General features: G+C 33.4%; 1 protein-coding gene across 4 annotated transcripts in view; it reads right to left on the reverse strand.

Annotated features, from left to right (window-relative positions):
• COL12A1 (collagen type XII alpha 1 chain) overlaps positions 1-19,034 on the reverse strand; it is a 165,349-nt gene that overhangs the window by 1,350 nt on the left and 144,965 nt on the right. For 3 of the 4 annotated variants that reach the window (XM_063442995.1, XM_063442998.1, XM_063442996.1), the window contains 7 exons: positions 14,537-14,590; positions 14,220-14,291; positions 8,318-8,353; positions 8,116-8,182; positions 6,075-6,263; positions 5,719-5,796; positions 2,100-2,270 (listed from right to left, as the gene is read on the reverse strand). In XM_063442995.1, coding sequence (XP_063299065.1) covers positions 2,100-2,270; positions 5,719-5,796; positions 6,075-6,263; positions 8,116-8,182; positions 8,318-8,353; positions 14,220-14,291; positions 14,537-14,590 — 667 coding nt within the window. Of the gene's footprint in view, positions 1-661; positions 1,147-2,099; positions 2,271-5,718; positions 5,797-6,074; positions 6,264-8,115; positions 8,183-8,317; positions 8,354-14,219; positions 14,292-14,536; positions 14,591-19,034 lie in introns of those variants that run through there. The other variant, XM_063442997.1, reaches the window with a different exon arrangement.

Below are 19,034 nucleotides of genomic sequence, written 5' to 3' on the forward strand. Positions count from 1 at the left end.
ACAAGATAATTATCTAATTGCATAAATCTATTTATATTTTCATGCAATTTCTTTTTTTAACATACAAATAATTTGGGGACTATATATTTTTTTAACAAAGCCAGTAAAATAAAATTTCATTGAACCACAAAAATGCTTTAGATAAATACGTTTTTGGTGGGGTTTTTTTTTCTTTTTTTTTTTCTCAACCCAAAACTGGTGATAAAACTATCATTAACACAAAAAAAAGTACAGCGTTATACAATATTAGCTGGTTAAAGGTGAGTGTCAAATCAGTCATTGGCGGTGTATAACACAATGTTAGTCTAAAGTTCAGGCTTAAGTAAGCTTTGGTATTCCAACTGTTTCAGAAGAATAACTAATATTATCGTCAGCTGCATCTTCAGCCATTTTACACTGGTCTGATGTTCACTTTGACAACTAGAATTCCAAAGATCACTAATGCCTTCTTTAGCATTTGTTCAAATTTATTTTCTTTTGCAGTTTAGAGGCTCATCTGAATTGTGATACAATAAAATATGATGAATTACCATACACCATTATTTATTGTAGATACACATAACTCAAATGAAATGGATTGTTCGAGCAGTAATGTTGTTATTCAGATTTGCAGTAGCACCGTAAATCTTGTAGGTTGTGAAATATTGTTATTGTAGCAAACAGCAAGAAGCAAGCTTTAATGTATTAGCTTATTGTAAAATAATGTTAACAGATTTTAGTGGATATGATCTCGTACAAATCATTTACAAGGCACAATTAGTTTATTATTTACATAAATCATTTCTATTATTATTTTTAGGTTAAATCTCTCTCTTTCTTTTAAAAGGGTTACCTCTGAAACAGTAGTTAGTAGTTATATTGGCCCCATGTATAACTGAGACCTTAAAGATTTCTTGTATTTGTCATGGCTTTTTTTTACTACAGAGATGCAACAGGCTTTGTAAGTTGACAATGCTGTTCTTGATCCCACTTGAGAGTTGTTAGTATGATAGAGTCTCCCCTTTCTATGATGCCAACATAAAGTCATTAGCTATATCCATGGTGTAATTTTCACAAAAGTATCATTTCAGAGTAAGTACGTGCAGGATTTTCATGAATTCAAACTGTAAGCAGCACTGGAGACTTAGAAAATGTGTTAGCCGGAACCTGAAACAGGTCAAAGATGATGTTAGTATGTAAAAGTAAGAGATAAATATATTATTTTCCACCTATACAAACATACACGGTGTACAGTTAAATAAATTAAAATTATTTTACTGAATAAAAGGTGCCAAATTAAAATAGTATTATTTAATTTTTTTACCTATTAGAATATTTTTTTTAGTTAATATTTTGTCAACAGTGTAAGTAGATATCAAATAATTCTTTAAGAAGGAAATAACAGGTTCTAAAGATATTCCCTATGAGTATGATTTGGGAAATCCCTCAGTACTGCACCTCTGATGGTTGGAGAACACAGGCTTAGAACACACAAAAAGTGCAAATTAATTAATTTCATGTATGCCTCTAAGGGACACACCACTGCCAAAATAAAAAATAAAATAAAAAATAATTATTTAGTATATGTGCCCCATTTTTTTGTATTTTTTTTATTGTAATACCTTTTTTATTAGACTAACAGATTTTTTTACGGGAGAAACTCCCTTTCTCAAGTCTGAAGTATTTCTGAGCAAGACGACACATAGAATTCAAAGTTGAGTTGTGATACAGGGGTTAAAGCGACATGAGTGCAGATAAGACACAGGTATTACAGGATACAAATTGTATCTGTTTTTTACATCTATATCACTGGACTAATACGGCTACAATCTCTACTTGAACACTATATATATCTATATATATTGATATATATATATATATATATATATATATATCTATATATATTTTATATTATACCACTATATATATACATATATATATATATATATATATATATATATATGTATATATAAAGTGGTATGTATATATAAAGTGGTATAATATAAATTGCTTTGGATTTTATGTGTTGACTATTAGCATTGTCATAAACATGATGATTGTTTTGGTAAAGACCCTTGTTTACATCTGCTGTAGCAAGATTGTTCTGCAGGGTTACATACCTGGATATCCTTGGCCGTTGTAAGGGATACTCGCACACATTGATGCATCACAATATCCAGCTGGACCAGGGGGACCTCTGATACCATGATTACCTGGGCGACCCTGAGATCCTGGAGGACCTGTGGAGCCTGAAGGACCTGGTGGCCCTGTTCTGGAATCACCCGGTGGTCCTGAATTTATGGAAAATAACAATTCACAATGCTTTTAGGTTTGTATTCAATTGTTTTAGTACACAGTGAATCATGCATAAGACCTGTCTAGACACATCCTAGTATACTAACCCGAAGAAGAATGTATATCCGGTATCAATGGAAACAATAAAATTAACCTTAATTAATTTTTTAATTAATGTCAGACAAATAATTGTTTTCAATTTGAGTTTCATATTCATAATCTAATTTATTCTGAGCTACATTTGGTGAGAAAGGACTAAACTAGAGACATCAATGAAGTATTTGGTTTGTTTCCACTTTTAAGATATAAAGACCTCTGGGGACACAACTGCATAAGAAAAGCACACTGAATTTCAATTAAAACCAAGAAGTGCATCAACTCTGCTGCCCCACAGCCCAAGGGCAGGTGAAGTAATGTTATTTTTGGAGCAGTCTCTATTATGGTTAAATGAAATGTAAAGCTTGAATCAAGTGAGGATAAAATTGTAGCAAGCTTCTTGTAGATCTCATAATGAAAAAATCATGTTTTAACTAGTAAATTAAAGACAGTAACAGCCAGACAGTTTGTTTTCCCTGCCAAGACACCCGCTAATAATCAATGGATATAGCAAGGAATAAATTAGCAACACTGCAAATTGAATGTTTAGTACTATTTGTTAATTTGTCTTCTGTCCAATGATATTTTAAAAGTAACATTGCAACATACAATTATTTATGGATTTAGAAGATAAAATAAATATCCATCTCTATATAAAAGTAAAAAAATGTTTAGGAAAATAAAATGCTTTAATATGTAACAGTATTGAAGAAGATGGTTTTGTTACCTTTTCAGTTTTGCAGTGTGATTGTACAACATAGAAAATATCTACAAACTTTTAAAAAATGTACAGCACATATTTAAAGAAAAACTAGATATTGAATTTGTTATTTCTTTCCTTATTTATGACCATTTATTACCACATAGTGATTTTTACAAATTAATTATTTTCCTTTATATTATTTCATTTGCACATGACACATGGGTAATGTCACAAAGAAGGGATGACAGGAACTAAAAATAACTTTAAATTGGGTTAAGTTAATTAAGTTCTCCAAACTTAATGCAACAATTAGTGGCTCCTAAGCTTTTTTAACAGTGACCCATTCCATGTACACAACATTAGACTGGCAACAACTCTTGTTTCAAATCAAGTTTCAGTATCAGCTCATGTTGTGTACATGAAATAAATTATGCAAAATACAATTAAAACACTATTGACAATGGATTCTGCCCCATACTGGGGATTGCAGTTCAATTTCAGTAAGGATTAATAGTGGGCAGATGCCATGGGTGACTAGTATGTAACTGGTTCAAAAAGTTCGGTCAGCTCTCATTACAAAATAGATTCAATAAAAGAGACACTTACTGTCAAGAACCACAAATAGTCTTTGAAAACTGGTGTCCTCAGTATTGTGACATAACAAAGGTAAAATCATGTACCAACCTAACTATAGGTTTTCTTTAAGACAAATCTCCAAGAGTGCAAAACTTTTTTAAATTTCATGGTACTTGTATACATGGAAACTGGGCATTAGAAAGCCTTGTCTAAAATTGCATCTTTATATATATATATATATATATATATATATATATATATATATATATATATATATATATATATATATATACCATATCAATGAGAGCACAATTCTTCCAGAGATTTCATAGTTGGCTTTATTTGCAAGTGAATGTTCTAATAAGTGAAGATCCACTGAAAATAGCATGGGAACTGAATGATGACTCAGAACCACGGGCATAGATCATTTGTAGGCATTTATTTCCCACTGTAAATACTGTTTCTTTGACAGATTCCCTATTTTACAAGTGAATAGAATGTTCGAAACAATGATTAAATGAAATTTTAAGCAGAGAAAAGATAGAGACATACAAAGCCATCTAAGCTCTGTAATAAGACTGGCGAACGGCATGGGTTTTCAATGAAAGCAAACCTTCGTGATTTTAACGTCACCAGTGTAAAAGGGAGTTAAAATAAAAAAATACACATTAATGGATAAATTAAGAAATTCTGCCAGCTCCCAGGGTATGCTAGGGAATGTATCAATCAAACTGTTTTTTCAAATTTAAAAATATATATTTTCTAGAATAATGCAGCTAACATCGGCCCCCACAGAAATTCGTCAAGGGATTGAGGACTCCTTTCCTAGCTTGCCTTCATTTGTGATCTAGTAAAAGGACCAGAAGTCCAGTGATTCCAAAAGAGGCATTAGGCAGAGGTACTATATCTAGAACTCTGCCCATTGTGCATTTTATGCATCAAGAATTCTAGGGAGATCGCTACAGGTGCTTGTGTCTGCTCCATCAGGATTAGGATGTTCCTTCAAATAAAAAGCTTTCTTTGTAGACACCCATAGTAGCTGGACACCATTATGGAGCTTTATCACATGGTTTATCACACAATTTTCTTGTCAGTAAAAGTAATCTATAGAGTCCCTTTTTACCCCCAATTGGTCTGAACACACTTAGCATGCAGTTTTGTTCTTACTAGATTGCAGCTAATAAAAATATATTACCATTATCAATCCCACTCATATTACCTATGAGGCCGAATAGCTGAGTTGACATTCAATTTCTCTTATTGGGGCATGAACCATGTTCAATTGCTGGATTACCACTAGTAGGAACACCAATAGCCTGTTTATATTACGTTTCTATTTGGGATATAGGGTTTATTTAGTTAACAGTAGTTTTTTATTTGGAACTATACAAGACTTGACTTGAATAGTCTGTGAACTTTCCTTTCTTTCTTCCATTAACTAGATGAGATATATTTTATCAGCTTAATTTGACTAAAGAGTTCCGTATAGAAAACATCATGCTTCCAAACCTTCTATAATATTAATATAATACAATATTCATATGTACATATTTGCATGAGTTTCCATTAAATGATTTGATTTGCAGATCATAGAATATGATTAAATGTCTTACAAACTATTTAGTCACCAAACATCAATGCAGGGTACTTGTATTTAAAGACACTCACTTGTTTAACCTCAATATGATAATTATAGTATTTTAATATTATTCTAGCTGCCATTCAATAAGAAGCACTAATAACTTTAGTGCTCTAGGAAAGTTATAAAATGTGTGAAATGTTTGAAGAGGCAGAAGCAGGTATAATAGAAAACCCTGCTCTCAAGGGCTTTCAGTGTATGGGATTAACCTATGATTAACGGGTCTGGTGATATATAATTCACACCAAAACATTTTAACATATCTGGAATCTTTTCTGAAGGACATAATTTAAGAGTAATATGATGCCTTGCTACTACAATATTGCACATACCTTTAAATACGTATCAAGAGCTCTTCATTGAGGTGTTGCATTTTTAGCTTTCTGTCTAACCCATAGAAATTTGTACAAGAGAAAATAAAAAAACTAACCTGGAGGCCCAGTCAGTCCTCTGGGTCCTTGTGTTCCAGTTCCTGGATTGCCTCTCTCTCCTTTCTCTCCTGGTATTCCTGTTGAACAAACAATAAGCACACAATGACAATGCATATTGGCATATTGGTCTAGTTCCATGTTATGCTATAAATTGCACACTTTTCTAAAAATGAATCCATGCATTATATTCTTACATTCTGCCATCATTCTGAGTAATTCTACCACATCTTAATTTGTAGATATGTATGTGTTGCGTTCACTGAAGTCTATGGATTGAGATTGTATATTGTCCTTAAGCCATATCCTATGTTCCATTGTGTTATTTTTGAGGCCTAATCATATCTGTATAACATACCTCTTTCTCCAGGTGGTCCTTGAGGACCAGGTGATCCTGGGAATCCAGGTCTTCCTGCACCTCCAGGCTCTCCTCTAGTTCCAGTGCTACCTTGTGGACCAGGAGGTCCAGGAGGTCCAGGCTGATTACGGTTTGAATAATAATCATTTGGAATCTGGTTCAGAATCTGATTAAATCTGCTTGTGTGACCTGAAAGCACAAGAAAGAATGACATGTTAGACACAGGAACCATTTTTCTTTACTCTAACAAATTAATCTAAACTACATTGACAAGTTCGTGTTTTTGAACCGTTAAGAAGCAGGATATCAGATATCAGTATATTGTCTCATTCTCATTTATCTGATTACAATAGCTGTAAAAAATGTAGTATGTGAGTGAAATGATCCACTTTTAAAAAGTTAACAGCATTGTATGGGTGATGCAAGCTCAGTAAAGTATAGTTGTATTAGAAAATTTTAATCTGAATGTATCTATAATACATTTAACTAGTTAAATCACAATTTCATGGGAGCAAACAATGTAATGTAAAACAATGTGTTGCACAGTCTCCTAGGAGTCTTTCACTTAAGCGTCTGTTCATTGGACATCTACCCAGTAAATACTGACTTTTAAAAAAGGTACAGAACTATCCAACCATCGTTATTAGAGCTGACACATTTTGGATTGTCTTAGTTATGTATTGCTACATCCTTGTATTTAAATGGTTCCGATTTATGTAGTTATTTAAGCTTAACAAACACTCTGAAAAATACAGAAGATTTGGGGAAAAAAATACCGCCTTCCACTGAAAAGATAATGTATGTTACAATAATTGCATATTTTGGTCTACATACTGCAAATGAATTGTCAACTCACAACAAAAATGCTAAGCCACAATGGAAAATCACTATATCTATGCAATACAATGTCCCATACATACATTACTCATGAGGAAATGCTGTGAGCTACATAACAAAGTATACATGTTAATCAAGAAATACATGTATCAATGAATTATGGATCATTAGCTCTATTCTACTTTAACAAGTATGTAAAAGTAAGTGCAGTGTAATACAGTACCACAATGGCATGTTGCCAGACTGCAGGGACAGTAGAAAAACAAGGCGTTTGTCTGCCAAGATTGTCACACAGTACTGGGTATTTATGTTTCCTGCAATTATTTTATTCTAATACAAATGTGGCATTCCCTTTTAAGAATATATTGAGAAGAGTAAATATTTTTTTTTACATTTTAGTTTCCACAAGGGATCTATTTTTAAAAGAATGGATGTGCCATTGCCAATTTTAGAGCTAAACTTTTGCAGTGTCCCATGGGACCTGGACCTATGCCTAGGGTAATGCAAAATTCATTGACAGCTTCTCAGATTGCGCAGCCTGGGACCAAGATACTGCCAACTGAGTGCGGTGAGTTTCCCCAAGCTGACCTCCTGAACATTCATTACCAATAGGGATTTAAATAAAGAAAGATAAAGCAAATGAAACTGTACTAGAACATACTAGAGTGTTATGCATCTAACTAGAGCCTCAAAGCCATAATATCATGATATAATGTGAAAACCACCTAAGATAACATCATATGTGCACTAAGTATGAGACACAGCACAATGTGTATGATTCAAGATAGAAGATTAAATACAGGCTATTTTTCTTTAAAGTATTTATTACTTGTAGAAACCTTCTCTCCCTCTCACTATCTTTCCCTCTCTCTCCCTTTTTTCTTTTAAACACCTATATTACTTTTTTTTTCTTTCTGATTTTTGTATGTGAAGATTTAATTATTACCTTGTCATTACTTATGTATAACTAACCTAAACTGGCAATACAACAATGTAAAAAAAGATTATACACAATAAATGAGTTTTTATTTTGTAATGTACTATGAGGTTATATTCCATAACAAATAAGAAGCATGATGGATCTATTCACGAAATAGTGAGTTGTGGGCAATAATGGAGTTTGTTGGGAGTTTTTGTGAGGGCCTGTATGTTGCTCAATTTTACAGTTAGGCTTGCTTCAATATAATACTTCTTAAAAACTTACTGTTTATCATCTGTTCACATACTTGTCTTGCCACCGATCTCATCATATTCTGAGAAGCAATATCTCCCTAGAGGACACAACATGTACATAAATAAGCATATCAAAGTTTATACTGTTTTCAACACAATTGCATTGAAAGAATGTGTATAGAATACCAATAGACTTAAAAATAATGGAGATATTAGATTTTTGGTGTACTTACCCTTTCACCCTTTTCTCCTTTCTGTCCTGTCGGACCCTATAAAGAAACAAACTAGCATTATTTATATGACCTTCAGAACAAAGAGAGCAATAAAAGTGACTGACACCTTCTGTATAATTCTTGTCCTCATTTTAAATCTGAGACTAATGTCTCCATAAACCTCAGTCATAAAATCTACATTCCTGCTCAGCTCCCCTGAAGTTACATTAACTTTTACTCATTTTAATGAATAAAAGTGACACTTTCACCTGACCTCAGCTTTTAAAGGTGTCTCATCCGTTAATAAAACAAATTCCTAAAGAGAACAGTTCAATATCCTGAACGTTATAGTGTCATTTTTCATTATAGGAAAAATAATTTGTATGAAATCTGTCACTTCTCATAAATGTGTTGGCACCCATATCAGGCTAGAGAGTTGCATTTTACACTTTAAAAGATGTCTGCAAAAGTAATGAAACAAAATGGAGGCATTTATCCTGTTATTAGTAAAACATGTTTATTTGTCTAATTATTAAGAAACATAATACCTAAAAATATTACACTAAACATATTACCTTATAATATATAGTAAATATACTTCATAAAATAGCCATGATTCCATTAAAGTAGTTATTTTGTGTGATGTGTAACTTCTAGTGAAATTAATTCCATTAGTCTATTCTTAAGGAGTCATACATACATATCTAAAATACTGTTTCCTGGAGTATAGGTTATAGTTCTTATTAACCTATCTAGGAACTCAAAGTGTATCCAACATATTACACTATCATTATTATATATCATATATAATATATATCATATATATAAATATAATAGAGATAGTGTAATATGTTGGATAAACTTTGAGTTATATTACACTATCTCTATTATATATCATATATATATATATATATATATATATATATATATATATATATATATGATATATGATATATAATAGAGATAGTGTAATATGCTAATATATATATTAATTTTTTTTCTATGAATTATAACAAAACTAAATGTCTATATGGGATTTTAAGATCTGTATCTATGATCTTGCTGTAGATAAAAGTTTTGTAGCTTTTTCTGTTATGCTAAGTTTCATACTGCAGACATTTAATTAAATATTAATTCCTGCATATTACAGGCTGGATTCTCTTGGCAGAAAAAATGGTTTATTCTGCTTGCTGAATAGCAATTCCTCCATTTAAATATAATATTGAATTAATGTTACTAAGCTGAATAAACCATTACTCTACTAAGAGAATCCAACCTACTATATGCAGGTCATGACTAAGGCCATGTAGGCCAAATGTTTTTGTTGTATAGTGTGTGCACCAATAAGCTTGATTATGTAAAACCTCCATTGTGTAGCCCACTGATTATACTTAGACATAGAGTTCAAAAAGATGTTAAGAAATGCAGACTCACAATTACATAAAATTATTTTAAAGCTGTATAGTTACAACCCCCCACTCCCCCCTTCTAAAATAAGCATATCATAAGCATAGAATCTTTATGAAAGATTCATATTGATTGTGTTGGAATTTCACTGAAATTCCAATCCAGTCAAAAGATATACTGGGGCAAAGTAGGGACTACATAGTCTCAGGTTTTCTCCTACACTTGACACTGGACAGAGCAACTGCCACAGAGTAGTGTAATTTCCCCCGACTCCTGGTAGCTGAAGGGCCAGGAGCCAAAGAGGGCTAGCCAGAAGAGGATGGCTAGTCCTCTTCTATGATGGAAAGGTTCAGGTAAATAAAACTCCCATTTGAATGCCCCTCCCCTCCTCCTGGCCAGATCCTCAGTGACAATGTCACCATTGGGTCACCCCAGACAGTGACAGATCTGTTTTAAAGGTAATTATTTCACGTTGCAGCTCACAGTAAATTATATTGAAATGTATTTGACAATAACGGCTTAGTTAGTTCAGATTGTGGTGATAATATCATATGGGAATAGAGTCAGAATTAGTGTACAAGAGGTAAACTTACTTCCTAATGACCTTTTCATTTGCTTAATGTCTGCAAGCACCGTGTACATATATTTCAAGCAACATGCAACTATACGATAAAGTACACCAACAACGCAATTACTTTTATTACTGTTAATTATAAAGCGCCAACATGCACTGCAGTGTTATACAATGTGTTTTGAGAGATATGAAGGCATAGTTTGCCAATCATAAGAAATCTCTCTTTTTGTGACCCACTATTTTTTATGTATACCATGCTTATACAATATAATCTTTGGTGCTATTGTATCAAATCAATATATCCATCTAATTTAGCTGCTTTTAACAAATTCACTGCCAAGAAATCATTCTACTAAAACTATTACACATGCATTTTGTAAGTTTGGCAAAGAAAACTTACACCCCCTCCCTTGGATAATGAATTATCTTTGAACCTGGGCAAACTAAGTTCAATGCTGTGTATTAGAGAAGCCAAGTACTAAAATTGGTTGCGTAACATGTTTTAAATAAATATTTGTATTAAATCAGTGTAGGTGGTCCTGAGAATAACATTAACAGAGGGAAGAAATGCCCTCTCTCCTTTTTTCATACCTATGAACCGAAGGTCAGTGGATGGAGAGAACAGCAGGAATTCCCAAGACCCTTGTTAATCTTGGGTGAACTATTTGATGTATCCTCAACTCTGCACTCTGTATGTGGGAGTGGAGGGGTTAAATACACTAAACCAGGAGAATGTCTCTCCCTTTCTCCTTTCCTCTTTCCTGACTGTACAGGATATAGAGGTTATTAAAGAACAATCAACTGGATAGATTATTATATTATGTTATAGAAAAGCTGACATACACACATTCTATATTCCGAGAAATCCACAGTTTTTCATATTACTTATATTACAAGGCAACAAAGTATGCAAAATACTTGTACAAAAACAAAATGTTTTTTTTGTTTGTTTGTTAGTTAGCATAATCCCAATAACTACCTAATTATACTGCCATTTACAATTATTAAAATAAAAAAAAAACTAACTAAAAGCTTAAAATGATAAAACATTCAAGTTAAGGAGATATCCAATCCTCCTTTCTAATTTGCTTCTACACTAAATCTACATAACCACTTTGCTCGGAAACCACAGGAATACTGGGACGAAGCATGGAAAAGAGAACAAATGCCAATTAATGTATGGAACAAGAACATGATGTCACTGTCTGTTCCTCCAAATTTGGTCTGCAAAAACCATACCCTTTATTGTGGCTCAAATATTCTGAATAGAATACAAGTGCAATTGCTGTACCAGTGATAACTTGCATTTGAATAATATTGTTCTTCATTGGATGGAAGGTCTGTGCTTATATTTCGCTTCAGTTGAAGGATACTGTGGTCTTTCTTTACTGTTTGGTTGTGGGATCTATAGATTTTTGACCTTATTCCAAGACTATAACTCACTCACACAAATGGTCAACTTTAATAGCTTCTCTGTAGCAGAGGGAATTCATATCACCCACTAACCACACATTACTTGTATTACTTGTATGTGTCAGGCAAGTGATGGTGAGCCACTTTGTATTGCAGAGGGCTGTAAAGTTTTTTTAGATTTAGCTTTCTATTTAGAAGATTCTAAGTTTATATACTCAACTTTCACAATTTATATTGACCTTATATGGTCTGACTACCCAGCATCTAAATTGAGAACAGCATAATAAAAAAAAGTAATATTCCATCAGCAGTTCTTTATTTCATCAAGCTTCTCATTCTACTTTACATAAATGTTCAATAATCAACTCTTTAAACCAACACACAGAAACATCTGGAAGCCACCCATATTAATTTTCCTTTGCCCTTTCATCCTGGCATGCCAGTAATAGAAAGTATTTTAATACTTTAAAATGATTAAAACCAGCGGCAGACATCAAAGTCACCAAATGCCTTCGTAACAATGCCATTTAATCATGCACTAATTAACGTTAAGACTTTCCATTTGAAAATATTTTCAGTTTTCTACATGTATTAACAACTTATTTTCCATGCTAATGCAGCAAATTTGAAGTTGTTTACATTCCCATTTGCCATACTGAGGTTTCCAAAGATTATTTTATGTTGTGAAATCATTTGGGGGCAGTAGAAAATAAGATTTTTATATACATTAGTATTATGAAAACATCAAAACATAAGTAGTACAAGTAGATGGACATTTATTTTATTATTCCCACGAGAAGCTACCAAAAGTGTATAAACTTTATTAAATGAGCTGTCAATTCAATAACTAATAAATTGCATTTGTGTATCAATCTATGTATTTTTACATTTTATTTGTATAAAAGAGAGGGTAAAGGGAATGGTGAATTGGCTATTGTGAGAATGCGTAGAGTTGTTCTCCCGAACAATAGCTGCTATTATTCAACTCAGCTACTGGTAACAAAATGATGGGAGAGGAGCTGGGGATATATACAGTTTATATCTCCTCTGTTTCTCTCCCTCAATGTCATTATTAGAATACAATACCTCTTAACATGCAGACTCCGCAATTCTGGACTGGTGGGTAGAGTCCCGAGGAGGCATCACCAGTCACATGAGTCGTGTCGCTAGTATTGACCACAATGGGTGGAGCCGCCCAGAGTATGGTGAGGTCTCATCAGAAAGGTAGCATAAAAAGAGGTTGGTACACCACCTGACAGGCAATCTGGCCACCCCAAATATCAGGACCATGTAGGAAGTGCTGCTCAAGCACTTTCTGCATGGTCCTAGTGCCTGCTGCACAGTGCGAGTATAATGATGTGCTTGCATTGTGCTGTCCTGGACAGTTCCCTGGTGTCCCTAGATGCAGGACACCAGGGTCTTAAAGATCGATGACAGAACAGCTTCCCAAAATCAGGACTGTACGGCTTAATTTGGAACAGTTAAGAGGCATGGAATAGTGTTGAGTAATAGCAGTACCTACAGTGTTCTGGCACTTCTCTTAGATTAGTTGTCACCATACTGCATGTTAAATGTCAAACCAGACATTACAGAGAACAATACACAGATGACATCAAAGTAATCCACAGTGATATCAAACTGCGCATTATGGGGAATAACTGCATTTGTGATATCACTATTCATGCACTATATGATTCTAAAGCATGATGATAGACAGACATAGTCATGTTTGTCCAATAATTCAGATGTCAAAATAATATGAATATTGCGGTATGCAGTGAAACTATTTAAAAATACACTTTTCAGAGTTTGCTCTCTTCTTTAAGTAAGAAGCAATATTGATTAGCATTTACTTCTGTTTATTTTAAATATGTATTGTTGGTACAATTGCTTGCTGCAATACTCCTTTATTGTTAATATGTAATTTGCCTCTCTATCAATATATACAGAATACATATACATAAATATATATAATAAAGTATATATAATATATTTTTTTTTCTATTTTTTTTTTTACTTGGCTTGGGCTACAAATATCTTTAAATATACCATCAAATAACTGAATTAAATAATAGAAATGTTAGCATTATTAACACACTAATATCATGGTTGATGGACAGCCAGCCATCAATATGCACTGAGCAATAATTACAGAGAGATTTAATCACAGTGGAATCAAACATACGTGTGTGAAATTGCCTGTGATTTAAAGAGCAGGAGCAGTATGTAGTCTCAGAAAGCAGAGGAACATTTCCTGTAAAAGTGCTGATCTGGTTCTTTGTGTTTACACAGTACAGAAATATATGTCTTGGCAGATGAACTTGGTACGTGTTCAAATGGAAAATGATTACCACAATTTCCAAAGGACCAACTAACTCTGTAAAAAAAAGATGGATTGCAAATTCTTACATCTAGGAGTCTAGCTGTTCTTACAACCAGCAAGCTTAGCAAACAAAAGTGTTGTCACTGAGAGTATGTTTGTCTATCCCTCCTCTCGGAGCCGAGGTTAATTTGTAGGTATTGTCTTACCGTTAATCCATTATCTCCTGGTTTTCCAGGTTTTCCGCTTGGGCCTGGCACTCCTTGAGCTCCTGGAGCTCCCTACAATGCAAGAGAAAGCCTAAGATGAATTCAAACTCTGGAAATGTTATCAGGATATTGAATGTTAGATTAACAGTCTATTTCCACATGAATAACTGATGGAAAAATGTTTTAGCATTCTCATATTTCATGCACTAGCAAATATATTTACTAAAATGTCATTTAGCTGCCACTGTAAATGCATGTGTGCAGAAACTGATGACAGGTTGCCTACTTCTTAAAAGATAGACAATAATGTAACTTACCATTGGACCTGGTGGCCCTCTGGGTCCCATAGCACCATCTTTTCCTGTAAAACCCTGATAACATATAAAAGAAGATAGATACAATCATTACTTTTGCATGAGATGGGCATTTTTAATATTGCATTATTTTCTGTAATATTATTTATTGTCTCTTACTGAAATTGTAAAGGAGATAAAAGGTGAATGGTTTCCTAAGTGTGGATTAACCCCTTAAACGGTTTTCTGATCAATACTAACATTTAGACTAAAATAACTAAACTCTTACTTATTTAAAAAAATGTTGCTACCATTCAGAGTTTAGTAAATAACGATGCCTTATTTTAAAAATATTTTATTAATGGCATTAGACTCCTCGATATATCTATCTTAATAGTAAGAAAGAACTCATTATGAGGCATGAATATATGTTTGTTTGTTTTTTAAATGGCAAGTCTACTATAATTCAAAGATACCCTGGGGTAGATTTATAAAATCTTTCTGAAAAGTATATTTTATTTGAGTGTGTGGGGGGGAAGGAGGGAGGGTGGGTGTATATAGTGAATATAGTCCAAGAAGGGTCATCTTTCACCTTTGTATATTCAGATTTGTTTTGCCCCTCTATGATTATGTACCATAAACTAAGAGCGTTGTGCATACATCTCATACAAATTAGGCCTGCCTTTGCACTACAAAAAGGATGCCAGAAACTAGAATACGTTTTGGCATAAAAAATGCATAAAGATAAAAAAGTGGAATACACAACACAAAAGTACTGTCAAATAAAAATGTCAGAAAAGGAGCAAAAGGAATAAATACTGGTAGTGGAAAAGACTCAGGAAAAAAACTTCTCACTGGCTCAGATTATTTGACAACACTTGGTTGTTTCTGATTAATTTCTACAAAATTGTCAACCCTGACTACCTAGTTTCCCAAGTGTAGATAAGAAAATATGTTTTGCACCAACAAGTGCCATGAAAGTACATATAGGTGTGTTTGGTTTCAGTCTCTCATAATTATTATTATTTTTTTTAAGTTTTAATAAATACTTTACATTTCAGTTTGGGAATGTAGTAGTCTTGCCAGATTTCTAATTTATATATACATATTTTTTGACATGGATATTAAAAAAGCAATACATTTTTATCTTATGGATTTTTAAATATTTTGAAGTCATAATTTGTTTCTGTTTGTTTTTTTAAATGCCCCATTCGACAGTCTTATATACTTTATTGGACATACAAAATGCTTATTTATAGATTAGAACATCAAGCCTGTTTTCTGTTGTAAGTAAAATAATTACAGTGCGAAGGTAAAAATCCCATTCTCTATATGAGGTTAGGAAAAAGGATTTTAGTGTTAAGTGTCTAATAAAATCAAATCATTTGTTTATCTCTTTTCTGTTTCTTTGATATTTGCGTCCAACTTTTTCCTTTGGTTTTAATCCAAATAAAACTCGCCTTTCTTAATTCCCCCCATTGCCTCCTAAAATAAAACAATAAACCGCCCATCACTTTTGAGAAGCAAGAATGTGGTTTGTGGAAGTAGCATAGTGTGTAATTTTGGTCCATCTTTTAACAAAAGGGTCTGTGGTGTCAGAGCAACATTTAAAGTTGTATTGTCTGCTAGTAGACTCAACAGAGGTGTCCAGAGAAGATATAGCATCATCATTGAGTACAGGGTAACACCATGATTATTGTCAATCTCAGTGACATAATTAACAAATTGAGAATGCACCACAGAGAACTAATGTTTTAGAACATGGTGGTACATACACTGAGAGCATAGATTAGTAACATGATAACAGCAAGAAACAAATAACTCAAACATATATCACGATGCAAACAAAGACAAAAATCGTGTTAATAGAAGGGCTCAAATAGTCTTATACTACTAGATAATTCTAAAAGGTATATGCCACTGCAAGCCTGTAAGGTCCATAACACAATCAGCATGAGTGGATTTTCACAAACTTGAATTTTTACTCGCTTATCTAATCAACAATGCTTTCAGTTTGGCCACTTGGGTCTTAAATTTGAATTTCATTTTGCCATCACTTTACATTTACAACAATTCTCAGTTTAGTAAACAACCCTGATAGTGTTCATCACCCCATGTCGTCATTGCCACCCAATTCCTGTCCATCCAAAGGACAATTTTTGTCTGACCTTTTTCGAAACGACTCATTTCTGCTTTTTCGTCTTTCTCAGCTTAATCCTGTGTAATACACTCTGCTTTCTTCTTTTTCACTGTTAGTTCTGCTTGTACCTCAACTTCCGCAATGAGACTGCCTTTGGGCACACTGGCTTCCATTTCTAACCGCAGCATTGTGGGTCTGCCTTGTGTTACTTGATATCACACGTAACACTAATTTCATTATTATATACATATGTCGCTCTTCTGTTACAGATTTAGCCACAAATGGCTAGGCTGAAATGGCATGGGAAAACTTTTGTCCATACCAATTGAAAAAGCCCCATCGGCGAAAACACATCTTGAACTGCACATAGACAACAAGGACTTAGTGCTTTTGTTTTACTTTGTTTGTTTTTTAATGTATGTTTACACTTTATTCAATTTTAAATTCATTTGGAAATAAATCCCATTTTTATCAGCCATGTCCTACTTCCATTGTATACCCTGATTCCTGTAAGGAAGTGTCACCCTATAATTTGATACTAGACAAATATTTTGGGGCCAGTTATCGAACAGGCTCCAAGTAAGGTGATCAGGTATCTGTATAAAATATATACTTACCTGTTAAATACAGTCTGCACCTTGATTGCTCTCTTTTGTGTTTTATATCCTCATATAGCACTGTGGAGGAGTACTGTGAAGCCTTCTAACATCACAGAAGAAGGTATTTGGTGCCACCTTAAAGGCCCAGACGTCCCTTTTGTGTAGAGTCTATACCGAAAAAAAGGCTCTAACGAATGTGAATTTTTCGTACACTCACTTGGGTGCATGTATAAATAGACTTTATACATTTTAAAAACAATATTGTACTATTTGTAAGTATACTCTTTTCTCTTACATGTTATCAATCCCCCGTATGCATTGAGGGGTAAGTGTTTCAATTATTACAAGCGCTGCACTTGGAGTTTTCTGTTTTGAATGGTGGGGTTGATCACCTAAGCATTAAGTTCGTTTTTTTGTGAAATGGCACATGAACAGCCACAAGACAAAAATGATTTGGGCTTTTCAGCTAAGGATATTCGCTATCTATTTAATGATGAGCTTATATCAGAATATCAAGGTGGTTTCTAACAACCCTGGATTTCTTTGGGCTGTTTGTAAAATGCAGTAAAAGTTCCAGTGGTCTTCAGTGCAGGTAAACTTGTCAATAACTTGAATCTGGCATGTTTCCAACAAGATGTGCCAAAGTTCCTATTTAAATCTACAATGGCTTATCTTAAGGGAGCTCCGAGTACGTTGGAGATACTATGAGAATAAGGATGTACTCTGAGCACTCTTTGCTGCTCTATTAACAAGTTAATCCTTGGACTACTAGGAAAAACAGAAACAGATGGAAATAAAATTTAAAAAAAAACTTAAATATCTCAGCTAAGCTAAATAACCCTGGTTTTGCTTGGCAAGCAATGTCCACATAGTCACACCTCCGCCTTGAACTTCAATGATTCTAGAGAGCTCTTGGTTCTAAAAATGTATATTTAACGGATTTCTGTTATCTTTACATATTTTATTATTTATGTTATTATATTTGTTATGATGATCAACTAAACAACTGTAATAGTAAAATGCAAGCACTGGGGAGTTTCTATGTGGATTATTTATTGTAAGAAGGGATTACAGGATAGACGTTTTGGCTGATGAGGAAGTTTTCCAGCTTGAGCGGTAGAGTGGCTGTTGGTATTTTGTCTAAAGTGTATTTATTCTATAAGGAATTATGGACCATTATTCCACAGATTCCAGAATAAAAAAATAAATGTAGTTTTGTGTCCAGGGCATCATCCATCACCTTGTTATGCTTGTTGGCATGCTTATGTGTGTTCAAACAATGTGTATATGTAAAGATGAACAAACTACTACAAGTAATTGTGGATGCAATTACCTGGAATGTCAATCACATGTTTAGCCTACCACTGCATCCAAGCACATCGGTTTTAACTTCCCAAAATAGGAGATGCATGGGCACTTTAAGCATACTGTTATATACATTTGCCAGTTGAGCTAAATCTGTTAGGTAACTTTAACTATTCAAAAAATAATTATTTATAGAGTGTTTCATTTAGAGCAACATTTTCTTTCCATTTTTTTCTTAACTTGTAAGTAAATAATTTAAGTCTTTATGCTCATATGCTTTTCACTTAAGCATTTATATTTTATTTTTTACAATTTACTTTATAAACTAGTTGCTTTTTTATGCCAGGTTTGTTCCTTTTTTATGTCAGGTTACCTGTATTGTGCCAAAATTGAAATGAATGAAATACTAACTAAAAATGTGTAGATTTGTACATTGATATACATCAATATTGGCTTTCTCAAGGAACAAACCTTTCTT

Source organism: Pelobates fuscus, chromosome 2 (assembly GCF_036172605.1).
Source record: "Pelobates fuscus isolate aPelFus1 chromosome 2, aPelFus1.pri, whole genome shotgun sequence".
In the NCBI taxonomy this organism is placed as follows: domain Eukaryota; kingdom Metazoa; phylum Chordata; class Amphibia; order Anura; family Pelobatidae; genus Pelobates; species Pelobates fuscus.